Raw genomic sequence first — 13,527 nt, 5'->3', positions numbered from 1 at the left:
CCGCCCCTGCCACTCCCTGAAGAGCCGCGGGGACCCACCTCGAACAGCTCGGCCGTCGTGGCCATCCCGGCCGGCTGAGAGGCACGCCTCGCACTGGATGCCGTCTCCGCTTCACATGCTGCGCCTCAGCGGCGCGGTACACAGGTCCCCGCTCGGCTCGCCAGCTCCGGCTCCCGGCCGCTGCGGGCCGCCCCGCTCCCCACAGAGCCCAGGCGGGGCGGGAGAACGGCCATGAAGCGAAGCTGCAGACGCCTGTCAGCTGCCTCCCAGCGCCGCCCGCGCCGCTCCCATTGTCACCGCCTCGTACGCCGGAAGTGGAGCTGCGCGCGCCCGGGTAGCTGTTGGGAGGGGCCGGCGAGGAGGCGAGCAGCGGGCGAACTGCAGAAAAGCTCCCCGCGCGAGCGAGTGAGGAATTATGATCCTTGCGGGCCACCGTCCCGGAAGTGGACTCGGGAGAAAGAAGGTAGTTGGGCTGATGGAGATAAGTTTATGAGGACTTAAAGTGGGGATTCACGGAACTTTTTGTGGCGTGCGTTGTCCCGGACAGACCCAAAGGTTTTAGTCACTTCACCTGAAGGAGTTAGCTTCTCTGCTGAGCCCAATCTGTTTGCGGTGGAGCAGAAGGTGGCTCTGAAGACGCCTGAGAAAGCCAGTCTGCGCTCTGCCTCCGTGGCCACCTTAGTGATAAGCTGATGCCTTAGTGGCTTATCATGGCCCAGCGGGCAGTGTGGCTTATAAGCCACGAATCAGGAACTCCACTTTGTGGCATTGTCAAATTCTCCAGGTAAATGCAAATCTGTATCCTTAGGCGTGATGGATAGGATGGATGGATAGTGTAGCATAATTTTGTGATGCTGTGCATCCCTGGTCCAACACCTGGGCAAGTTACTTAACCCTTATAACACCTGTTATTAATAAGTGGAGACTGTGATAATTAAATGAGAAATGAGTTGATGCCTGGCACATTTTCTCCTGAATAAAGTGAAGTGAAAATAGCTCAGTCGTGTCCGAGTCTTTGCGAGCCCATGGACTGTAGCCCGCCAGGCCCCTCTGTCCATGGGATTCTCCAGGCAAGAATACTGGAGTGGGTAGCCCGTTCCCTTGTCCAGGGGATCTTCCCAACCCAGGGGTCAAACCCAGGTCTCCGTCTTGCGGGCGGATTCTTTACCAGCTGAGCTACCAGCTAAGCCCTACCATCTTACCAGCCTTACCACCTGCGTAAGACTGGTACCGAGGTGACAAAAGGAAAGGAAACTTTCTGAGCAGTAAATGTTTCAGATTTTTCTACTTTTGTTAATAAAAATCATGTAAGGACATTTTAATTCATTCTTCTGGAAAGTCCCTGCTGAGCAGTATCAGACTGTTACTTTCAGCTTCTTATGTTTAATTCCTAGAAATTCTGTTTACTTCTAAAGTTCCTAATTGTTGAAAATTGAAAAAATACCAAAAAAAAAATTAAACTGAATTACTTTTTAAAAATGGTGTGAGCCGATCTAGTGCCACTTATATAAAATTTGCCACGTTTTATCAAAATAACTCTGTGAAGAGAGTTACACATACAGTAACTCATTGTAAAGTATGGGCGGCAATTGAGTAACTTGTTTCACCTTTTATTCTTGTAAACATTCATTCTTCTCTGAGACAAGCTCTATAGTGAAGTGTTCATAGCTAGCTCTGAATCTAGATTGAGGCTGATAAAGATGAGTGTATTTTAAGTGAAAAGTAGTAGGCAACGTGAATATGAATAATTCCCTTTCCTTCCTAAACAATTTCTGTTATTGGAGACATAGAGACTTGAAGTTTACCATTTTCTCAGGGACACTTGGCTTACATTTGTTGTTGTAGTACCTCAGGAGGTTATTTATAATCTTTAATATGGTTCATCAGCCTTTTTGGTCCATCCTTCCCAGATACTCCTGCTTTATTTATTTATATATTCCCCTTGGTATCTTTATTTCTGCCATTTGCCTACCTCATATGATTGGTGTTATGCTTTTGTGTGTTCATATATATATTTTTTTTTAAATGATATAATTTAACAATACAGGTCATTCCCATTTCTTAACATTTGTCAGATTTCTCAGCATGTTTTTTTTTTTTGGCTGCACTGCATCTTCCTTGCTGTGTGGGCTTTCTTTAGTCACAGTGAGTGGTAACTACTCTCTAGTTGTGGTGCGCGGGCTTCTCGTTCCGGTAGCTTCTCTTGTTACAGAGCATAGGCTTTAGTAGTTGTGGCTTGCAGGTTCTAGGGCACAGAAGTTGTGGCCCACGGGCTTACTCACTCCACCGCATGTGGGATCTTCCCAGACCAGGAACTGAACCTGTGTCCCCTGCGTTGGCAGGCAGATTCTTAACCACTGGACCAGCAGGGAAGTCCTCTCTGCCCTATTTTTAAGAAATATCCAGGTTACTTTGTGTTCATCTCAAGCATCACTGTCCACCATTTCAGTGATGGAAATGGGATGATTTGGGAGAATGGCATTGAAATATGTATAATATCATATATGAAACGAGTCACCAGTCCAGGTTCGATGCACGATACTGGATGCTTGGGGCTGGTACGCTGGGAGGACCCAGAGGGATGGTATGGGGAGGGAGGAGGGTTCAGGATGGGGAACACATGTATACCTGTGGCGGATTCATTTCGATATATGGCAAAACCAATACAATATTGTAAAGTTAAAAAATAAAATAAAGTTTAAAAAAAAAAGTGTTGAAAAAAAAAAAAATGTTCTAAACTGTCTAAATTGTAGCCACTGGCCACAGGTAGTTGTTGAATTTTTGAAATGTGGTTATTCTAACTAAGGAACTCAGTTTTTAATTTTGTTTCATTTTAAGTTTAAAAAGCCATGTAAGGCTGGCAGCTACTATACTGGGTAGTGCAGATCTAGGCCATTGTTTCTACTTGCTCTGTAGTACTCCATGGTTTCCATCTGCCACATTTTACATATCCCCTTCTCCTGCTGCTGATCTCCCAAATTGCCTCCAACTCAGCTATCAAAACCATGCTGCAGTAAATAACCTCAAACAGTTACATGAGACATATCTATACTGGTTTTGACTACTACCAAATAATTAGCTCCTCAGAATACTTTGACCAGTCTACACTCTCACCATCACTCTCTTTTCTTTTCTAACACTTACTGCACTTTTTGCCAGTATTGGTGTAAAGAATATCTTACTTTCATTTGCATTTCTCTATGGTAGCAATGTGGAGAAGGCAATGGCACCCCACTCCAGTACTCTTGCCTGGAAAATCCCATGGACGGAGGAGCCTGGTAGGCTGCAGTCCATGGGGTCGCTAGAGTCAGACAGACTGAGCGACTCTCACTTTCACTTTTCACTTTCATGCATTGGAGAAGGAAATGGCAACCCACTCCAGTGTTCTTGCCTGGAGAATCCCAGGGACAGGAAGCCTGATGGGCTGCTGTCTATGGGGTCGCACAGAGTCAGACACGACTGAAGCGACTTAGCAGCAGCAGCAGCAGCATGGTAGCAATGACGATAGTCCTTGGGCTTTCCTTTTCTGTGAATTGCCTATACATATTCTTTGTTTTTTCTTTGAGATTTGCTGGCTTTTTCTTGGTAACTTGTGGGAGTTTTTTCTGTAATCTTGATATTAGTCCTGTCATTTTTAGCTATTACAGACACTTGATCTTAACTTATTATCATTGTCAATGAACTTTTCATTACTTTGGTTAAACGGAAACCCTTAGTTTTGTTACATAGTAGTTAGCCCTTTAGGGGATTTGTTGTAGTCTTTCCCTACCCTTATTGCCCAAATATATCTTTCTACGTTGTTTTCTCTTGACTTTGTCATTTTATTTATTATATTTAGGCCTTTAATCCATCTATATAGTCCATCTTTGGATGTGACATTAAGTAGGAATCTTACTTTGTTTTTCTCTGTACTATGGGCCAGTTTTTCTGAATCATCTTCCAAACAATATGTATTTTCTTTGTTGATTTGTGTGCTGTTTTGAGTTTTTTATGTCTTCCATTGGTTTGTCTCAGTTCTATTACTTTCTCTGTTCTTCTGCCAGCACCATACTGTTTTTATATCTGTGGCTTTGTAGCTTATTTTTATATCTTATAGAGATAAGATTTTTGTACTGCATACAATAACTAGTTTCTTGAAGAAGTTGTGCTTATTTCAGAGTTTTTTCCCACCATTCTCAGAATATTTCAGAACAAAACTTAAGATACGTTTGGGTGGACTTTTCAGCATCTCTATGAAGGCAGCAAGTTCAGTTCAGATAATTCATCTGTCACTTGTTTATCTTGTATCACTGAACAAATTAATTAGGTTTTATTTTTTTCTGTTTTCTGACCTCTTGGGCCTAGAGTTAGAGTGAAACAGGTATGTGTATTATCCACATATTTGCCAAAGGATAAAGGCCATCACTTAAGATTTGAGAATCCAAATGATTTTTCCTCTAACTACTATTTTCCCCACAACAAAACTTGATTTAGATTCTGGTTTAGAGATTTGCTATCAGACAGTAACAGCACCAACTCAAGTCTAGCTTAGGTTGGTATTTTTCCCTATAGTTGTGGGGCCATTTAAAGTTCAAGTCCTACTTTACAAAAACCGTAGAATAAATCTGAAAAGACAGATTGAGTCATCCAACAAAGTATTTATTGAGCACATATTGAGGTATCATATAAGGACCCAGAGTCCCTTGGACTGCAAGGAGATCCAACCAGTCCATTCTGAAGGAGATCAGCCCTGGGATTTCTTTGGAAGGAATGATACTGAAGCTGAAACTCCAGTACTTTGGCCACCTCATGCGAAGAGTTGACTCATTAGAAAAACTCTGATGCTGGGAGGGATTGGGGGCAGGAGGAGAAGGGGACGACAGAGGATGAGATGGCTGGATGGCATCACTGTCTCGATGGACGTGAGTCTCAGTGAACTCTGGGAGTTGGTGATGGACAGGGAGGCCTGGTATGCTGCAGCTCATGGGGTCGCAAAGAGTCAGATACGACTGAGCGACTGATCTGATCTGATCTGATCTGATAAGGACCCAGGGGGCTTCCCAGGAAGCACTAGTGGTAAAAGAAACCACCTGCCAATGCAGGAGACCTGGGTTCAGTCCCTGGGTGGGTAAGAGCCCCTGGAAGAGGGTATGGCAGTCCACTCCAGTATTCTTGCCTGGAGAATCCCATGGACAAAGGAACCTGGTGGCTGCAGTCTGTAGGGTCGCAAAGAGTCGGACACAACTGAAGCGATTTAGCACTACGCATAAGGTCCCAGATTGACTTATTTTTACAATTTCAGTCATGAAATTCTTGCACTTTGAATTTTAAGAGAACACACTTAAGAGCTAAAATTACCCTTTCCTCAATCAAGATAGCACATCAAAATGTAAATGAATGAGGTTCACTAATACATGAATAACTTTAAATACATTCTCATTTTTCTTTTTTAAAATTATTTAAACAGCAATTTGTCTCAGTTCTGTTACTTTATCTGTTCTTATGCCAACAACATATTGTATTTGTATCTGTGGCTTTGTAGCTTATTTTACTATCTTGAAGAGGTAAGGTTTTTATACTGTGTAGAATAATTAGTTTCTTGAAGAAGTTGTTCTTGTTTTCTTGTTTTCAGAGTTTTTTCCCACCATGCTCAGAATATTTCAAAACTTCAGATATGTTTGGGTGGACATTTCAACATCTCTATGAAGGCCATAAGCTGGATCCAGATAATTCATCTGTCACTTATTTATCCTATACTAATAAAATATTAGTAGTATTAGAGAATTAGTAGAAAAACATTTTGGCTAGGTGTGTTCTTGATCCTTGATCAGAATTGCCTGTATGTTCTTTAGCCATACCTTATTTTACAAATAAGAAAATAGACTTTGGGAAGTTAGGCAATTTATACAAAAGCTGTGCTGTGCTTAGTCTCTCAGTCATGTCCGACTCTGCAACCCCATGGACTGTAGCCTGCTTCTCTCTTCATGGGGATTCTCCAGGCAAGAACACGAGTGGGTTGCCATGCCTCCTCCAGGGGATCTTTCCAACTCAGAGATTTAACCAGGTCTCTCACATTGCAGCCAGAGTCTTTACCATCTAAGCCACCAAGGAAGCCCTATACAGAAACCAATAGCAAATAATTGATTTTGTTGTGGACTTTGGAGTGGAGAAATAAGGAATAGGGAAAGTACTTTTTTTTTTAATTAAGAAAATGTGATCTAACATTTTTGTAAATAAGCAAAAAGTATCTCCTGTTTCTCCCAAAAAGGGATGAATTAGTAACTTATTGTTCAGCATAGAGCTTGCAAACCATAAAAGGTTATTCTTATTTTATTCTTTTTGTTACCTCATAGTATCTTCCAAGGCCATATAGATAAACCACTATTACTGAAATGCCCTTACATATTTTTGTACGGCTTGGCAAGAAGACTCAGGGTACTAGTGAATTCCTAATGTGGAGGATTAAATTAAACCACTTTTTTCGATCCTGCTCTACTAAGATGGAATCAGAAAAAATATCCTGTGGTGGGGTGGGAAAAATTTATGAAGGGAATCAAAAGGTACAAACATGGCTATAAAATAAGTAAGTCATAGGGTTGTAATGTACAGCATGGTGACTATAGTTGAATTATACTGCATTGCGTATTTGGAAGTTGCTAAGACAGAAAGTCTTAAAAGTTTTCATTATAAGAAAAAAATATGTGTAACTATATAAGGTGACAGATGTTAACTAGACTTACTGCAGTGATTATTTTGCAACATATACAAATATCAAATCATTATGTTGCTTCCCTGAAACTAATATAATATCATATGTAAATTATACTTCAATTGGAAAAAGAAGGACGGAGGAAGGAAAGATAAAGGGAAGGAAAAACAAGACAAGAAAATCTTCTTTGCAGTCTTATCTGTAACAACAGAAGTGATGTTTCTACCAATGGGAATCCAGATAGATTGTAGTTCCTTAACCCAAGGGAATACTATGCAGCTGTAGCTTCATGAATATTAACTTGGAAAAAAGTAAGTTTCACTGCAAAATGTATCATTGTTTTTTAAAAATGGCAGTGTGTTTATGTTTTAAACATACACATGCCTTGCTTACCAAGTGGGAATCTGAATAGCCAAGAGTCTAGGATTTTGAATTAGAAACAGATATCCTACCTATTTAAAAAGTGAACTAAATTCAATTTTTAAAAATAAAATAGCATTTATCATTTGAGATATATCAAGTACATAAGAGTTTAACATTAATATTTTTTTATTGTGATTTTCATGTGTCAGCGTATGTATTTGTTTATTATTGTGTGTTTTGTTAGTATTTTCCTTGTATTGGTTTTGGACTTCCAGTTTTTGCAGGAATTAATTATGTTTTTATTTCCATTGAGGCAGACGGTATCCAACTGTTGAAAAAAGAGCTAAAGTCTTCAATGGAGCAAGTTATGTGCCTGTTCCTGAAGATGGTCCCTTCCTGAAAGCACTGCTTTTTGAACTGAGATTGTTGGATGACGAGAAGGACTTTTTGGAGAGTCGTGATAGCTGCTCACACATCAATAAAACATCCATTTACGGAGTCCCAGTAGGAGGTGAAGAACTCTGGCCAGTTGTTGCTTTTCTGAAGAATGGCATGATATATGCTTGTGTTCCACTGGTTGAACAAACTTTATCCCCTCGTCCACCATTAATTAGCATTAGTGGAATTTCACAAGGCTTTGAACTTCTTTTTGGGGTTCAGGATTTTCTTTCCTCAGGTCAAAAAACTGACAGTGAGCTAAATACCAAATTGAGCCAGTTGTCTGACTTGCTTTTACAAACGTGTCCCTTTGGCACTTTGTTAGATGCCAACTTACAGAATTCATTGGACAGTATTAATTTTGCTTCTGTTACTCACCTACAAAAACAGCCAGCCTGGAAAACTGGAACATACAAAGGAAAACCACAAGTTTCTATTTCTATCACTGAAAAGGTAAACTCCATGCAATATGATAAACAGGAGATAGCAGATACATGGCAGGTCGTTGGAGTTGTCACTTGCAAGGTGAGATTTTCTCTGATACTTGTTTTATCATACCACTTAATATTTATGGAGAAAAGTAAATTTTGCTGACTTTATTTTACATCATAATGTGACATTCTTGATTCTTACCATAAACAGCAGTCATTAGATATTATATTCAAGTGAAATTTTCTAATGTTATCTTTTTGCATTCTTTACTAAATATACTATCCATATGCAGTTGACCCTTGAACAGCATGAGATTGAACTGCATGGGTCCACTTATATACAGATTTTTTTCTTTGAATACGTACTACATTCAGTCCCATACTATCTGCGATTGGCTGAATGTACAGTTAAATCCAGAGATGCAGAACCTGGGATACAGACTGCTGACTGTAAAGTTATACATGGATTTTTGACTGCACAGAGGGTCAGCTGCATTGCTGTGTGATGAATTAACCTGTCATCACAACCAATAAACATCTACTATACTTGTAGTTTTTGTAGGTCAGGACTTTAGGGGCAACTTAGCTGGGAACTTCTAATGTGGATGTCTGTCACAGTCAGTATTTCAGCTGGGGCTGCAGTCACCTGAAGGTTTGAGTGGGACTGGAAGTTCTGCTTGTGAGGTGACTCAGTCACATGGCTAGCAAGTTGGCCCTTATTTGTAGGAAACCTCAGTTCGTTTCCACATGGACGTCTCAACAGGCTGCTTAAGATTCTCACAACTTAGTGACTTCCCTTTGACCAAACAGACAATTGAGCAGGCAGCCAGCCAGCCACCTGAGGCACAAGTGAAAGCTATTCTTCTTATTACCTAGACTGAAAGGTCACGTAGCATCACCTCTACCACTTTCTGTTCACCAGAAGCAGATCACTTTGTCAGCCCACATTCAAGGGAAGTGGAATTAGGCTCCATCTTTTGAAACAGTAATATCAAAGAACTTGTGAAAATATTTTAAAGTCACTATACTTATTTTCCATTTTTTTTAGAGAGAGTGAAATTGATAAATCTTTGACTTAATATCTGAAATCATTTTCAGGGACTCATTTTATTTTTTTTAACCTTTTTATTTAAACAAGTCACTAGGTAAATATAGGGTTCTCTTGTTTAAGGTTAAGTAATAGGAAAAGACAATGAAAATAACAATACAGTTAGCACTGATAATTGCCACATTCAATAATGATCAAAAATAGAAACCCTCCAAAAAATGCATATACATGTATATTAATATTCTGAGGTGTCTTTCTGTTTTCTCCCTTTATTTTCTGCACTAATAAACTTTTTATATATCATATTAATGTTGAGTGAGTGAAAGTCACTCAGTTGTATCTGACTCTTTGCGACCCTATGGACTATACAGTCCATGAAATTTTCCAAGCCAGAATACTGGAGTGGGTAGCCTTTTCCTTCTCCAGGGTATCTTCCCAACCCAGGGAGTGAACCCAGGTCTCCTGCATTGCAAGCAGGTTCTTTACCAGCTGAATCACAAGGGAAGCCGAAGAATACTGGAGTGGGTAGCCTATTCCCTCTCCAGTGGCTCTTCCCAACCCAGGAATCTAACCAGGGACTCCTGCATTGCAGGCAGATTCTCTACCAACTAACTGTCCGGGAAGCCCGTATTAATGTTGAGTAGCTATGTAAAAATCTAATAGATTAAAAGTAGATTTCAGGAACAGAGAATTAAAATGGTCCTGGCAGACAAATTGAGTCTTTATTTTTCTTTTTAACCTTGTGTGCAAGCAAAGTCATTTCAGTTGTGTCCAACTCTGACTCTTTGAGATCCTATGGACCGTAGCCCACCAGGCTCCTCTGTCCATGGGATTCTCCAAACAAGAATACTAGGATGGGTTTCCATGCCCTCTTTCAGGGGATCTTCCCGACCCAGGGATTGAACCTGTGTCTCTTACTTTCCCTGCATTGACAAATGAGTTCTTTACCACTAGCACCACGTTGGAAGCCCCTTTTAACCTTAAAGTGATCTAAAAATGTATGTGTTTCCTTTACACTGTCTTCTATTATGGTCAAAAATACATTCCAGTTACTACTTTTAATGGAAATAATTACCGTAAATGTCTCCAACTTAAGGTGTTTGCAGATTATGTCATTCACACCTCTTAAAGTTGTTGAATGCACTTTTCTCTTAAGTTCTGTAAAATAAAAGTAGGGAAATTCACTATGTGTTTTTTCATTCTGTGGTAATGAACAGGGAATATGTTATATATAATTTAATATTAATTCATATCATGGTATTTAAATAGGTCTTTGGTAGACTGACCCTAGTTTTTTGCTTCTGGGAATTTTGAACTGGCTTCTATTCTTGGTCTAATACAGATAGATGATCATGATGTTTAGTGTAGGAATGAAGGTTTGTTTACTCAAGTATAAGAGGAACTGAGAGAGTAAGTCTCTGATCCTCTGACAGTCACTAATGACTCTAGCCTAGAGACTAGGATACACAGAGAAGCCAGAGTTAACAGAAAAGCAGCCACATCTGTGTTACAACCCCAAAGCAGGAGTTCATGGTAAAGTCTGAGAAAGTGCTGTGTCTGGCCACCAGTGCCTTAAAACAGAGCTCAGAGTGAGGTCTGTGAAGCTATCATATCTGGTTTCTATGACTTTCCTACTATAATGACTTCCCTTTCCCTTCTATCTCCTAAATCTCTCATGAGTACCTCTCACTAGCAAACTAACCCAGACCACATAGGGAAGAAGATCCTGGGCTTCTCTGCATAACAAAGGTAGGCCACGGAGGTGACAATACAGAATATAAGGCTTCACACAACACATGTAATGAATTGACTAAGAAGAAAAGAGCATTGTTGCTGGCGGGAATAGCACATACAAAAGCGTAGATATAAGATATGGTTTATTCAGGTAAATTCAAGAATCCAGTAAGTCTAGAGCATTACTAGTGGGGTAGAAAATGGTTAAAGAAATAGGTGGGAACCAAACAGCAAAGGCTTTAAAAGTAATATAAAACTGAGGGACAACTATTGAGAGGTTTTGGCATGGGTACAATAGAATTAGAATTATTTTATTAAGATAGCTCTGGCATTGATGGAGAATCTATTGATTAGAGGAAAGTGAGTCTAGATACACTTAGAGGGCTGTGACAGAAATATTTTTTGTAACAGGAATAGAGAAAAGTAGTTTTTTAAGGATTTTAAATGTAAGCAGAGCGTTCTAGGAAGGCTCTCCTGGTCTCTGGCTTGGGTTTCTGAGAGCCGTAATAGAATCATTATCCAGAACACAGAAAGCAATGAGAATAATTCCTTGAAAGAAAAGTGAGTTAAGCTGTGAAAAGTGCCTCAGATAAATTAAGAAAAGCCTCATCCAGAAGAAGACTTCTTCAAAGCTCTTGGTGATATCTGTTTGTGTTGCAGTGTGATCTAGAGGGAAGCATGCCAAATGTTACCATTAGCTTGAGTCTCCCTACCAATGGATCTCCACTTCAGGATATTCTGGTTCATCCTTGTGTGACATCTCTTGACTCTGCCATTCTGACCTCTAGTAGCATTGATGCAATGGATGATTCTGCATTTAGTGGACCGTACAAATTTCCGCTCACTCCACCGTTAGAGTCATTCAACTTATGCTACTACACTTCCCAGGTAAGCAACCTTGGAGAAGTTGGTACTTTGCTAGTCTTTACATTTATGAATTGTGTTGTTAGGAAATCACCATACTTTTGGTCGAAACAAAACCTTTTCATGAGTTACTTACCAGAAGATTCAGATTGTTTCCCCTTAATCAGCTTTTTCATGACTAATTTAAGTGACTGCTGACCTGGGAGGGTGGGGGAGTAAAGATACAAGCAGAGCAGCAGGAACTGTGGGTGTGTGTCAGGGATCAGTATGGCTAGTGCATGTTCTGTGTTGTACGTCATAGAGAACCTGGAGGAGGAGAATCTGGACAAGCAAGAGGAGGAAGAAGAATGTATTACACACCTTTGTAAGGTACCTTTCTGGAAATGGAAAGTGATGGAAGAATCCCTGTCCTTAGGACTGTAGCTCCATCATCTGTTGTCAGAATGACTTAGAGTAACCTAACAGTCATTAAAGACATACGTGTATATAATGACTATATTACTGCACAGCTCTTTCCTCAGTCACTATTGGCATTTTAGACCCATTAACTTGAGAATCATGTAGAAAATGTGTTTGTTTTGTTTCCAGGTCCCTGTTCCACCAATTTTGGGTTTTTATCAAGTGAAAGAGGAAGAAGTACAACTAAAAATAACAGTTAATTTAAAACTTCATGAAAGTGTGAAAAATAGTTTTGAATTCTGTGAAGCTCATATACCTTTTTACAACAGGTAGGAATAAAATTACATGATGCCATGATTTCTGCCTTCCTCAGTACATTGGCACTGCCCTATAATAAAGTTGTCTTGGTTTTTACCTTATTTTTAAGATCTAAAAATTTTGTGTTATTCAAATGTATGTTGATTCTGAACCAAAACAGTTGTAAAAATAATCTCTTTGTTTTTAAATGTCACCATTTTTCTGGTTAAATTTGCTAGTAAATTATAAGCTCCAGCCAGTATAGCTTCCTCGGGGATTATTTTTCTACTGGCTTTATTTCTAGCAATTTCTCTGCACTGTACCTATATTAATAAGTTAAGCCAACGATAAAACCTGGTGAATTAAGTCAATTATAAGATTTTTCCTTACCAGTTCTACTTTTAAATTTGTTCTACAGCATAGTTCTTTTCAAAGGCTACATACTATATAGTAAAAATCATAGTTTTAATGTTATGTAATTCATGTGCCTGTATTAATACATTCTGTATGACTTTGTGGTCATCTTTAGAATTAATAATGAAATGTGTAGCATCACATTTATTGTGTTTATTGTGTTTCCGTGTTTTTTGAGATATGATATTCATTATTTATTCTGCTCTATTCTGCAAACTTAAATGCAGATCTGCTTTATGTTGTCTATTAAGTGACAGTAGCAAGATTTGACGTATATCTCTTCAAACTTAAATCTGTGATTTTTTGTTTCTATTATCTCCATTTTTTTTTTTAAAGAGGTCCCATCACGCATGTGGAGTACAAAGCTAGTTTTGGCCAGCTTGAAGTATTTCGAGAGAAAAGCTTATTGGTCTGGATTATTGGTAAACTAGGTTTTGTTTTTTTTTTCTTTCATTCATTTGCAGTAGAACCTATTTAATTAAAAATAGTTGATTGGTATATTTCTGTTTCTAGGACAGAAGTTTCCCAAATCAATGGAAATTAGTCTTTCTGGAACTATAACTTTTGGAGCCAAGAACCATGAAAAGCAGCCATTTGACCAGATTTGCATCGGAGGTACAGCATATTTAAAGGTAAATATATTTATATGGCTCACTACATTAGAGGTCTTGCCTTTGTTTCTGAAATGCATGTATCTAATTGATTTTTTTTCGGAGAAGGCAATGGCAACCCACTCCAGTACTCTTGCCTGGAAAATCCCATGGACGGAGGGGCCTGGTGAGCTGCAGTCCATGGGGTCGCTAGGAGTCGGACACGACTGAGTGACTTCACTTTCACTTTTCACTTTCATG

At 39.5% G+C, this 13,527-nt stretch overlaps 2 protein-coding genes across 3 annotated transcripts in view; one reads left to right on the top strand and one right to left on the bottom strand.

The window, feature by feature from the left end:
- Positions 1-298, bottom strand: part of EXOC5 (exocyst complex component 5) — a 53,976-nt gene extending 53,678 nt beyond the window's left edge. Inside the window, exon 1 of the mRNA XM_010847691.1 lies at positions 39-298. Coding sequence (XP_010845993.1) covers positions 39-65 — 27 coding nt within the window. The 5' untranslated portion in view covers positions 66-298. The remainder of the gene's footprint in view (positions 1-38) is intronic.
- Positions 299-461: 163 nt separating this feature from the next.
- Positions 462-13,527, top strand: part of AP5M1 (adaptor-related protein complex 5, mu 1 subunit) — a 26,150-nt gene continuing 13,084 nt past the window's right edge. Inside the window, exons 1-6 of one of the 2 annotated variants that reach the window (XM_010847689.1) lie at positions 462-784; positions 7,369-8,014; positions 11,363-11,590; positions 12,155-12,294; positions 13,013-13,098; positions 13,190-13,308. In XM_010847689.1, coding sequence (XP_010845991.1) covers positions 711-784; positions 7,369-8,014; positions 11,363-11,590; positions 12,155-12,294; positions 13,013-13,098; positions 13,190-13,308 — 1,293 coding nt within the window. In that variant the 5' untranslated portion in view covers positions 462-710. The remainder of the gene's footprint in view (positions 785-7,368; positions 8,015-11,362; positions 11,591-12,154; positions 12,295-13,012; positions 13,099-13,189; positions 13,309-13,527) is intronic. The other variant, XM_010847690.1, reaches the window with a different exon arrangement.

The sequence above is a fragment of the Bison bison genome, unplaced genomic scaffold (genome assembly GCF_000754665.1).
Source record: "Bison bison bison isolate TAMUID 2011002044 unplaced genomic scaffold, Bison_UMD1.0 scf7180017864254, whole genome shotgun sequence".
NCBI classification, from domain to species: domain Eukaryota; kingdom Metazoa; phylum Chordata; class Mammalia; order Artiodactyla; family Bovidae; genus Bison; species Bison bison.
This window is presented reverse-complemented; position numbering and strand designations above follow the sequence as displayed.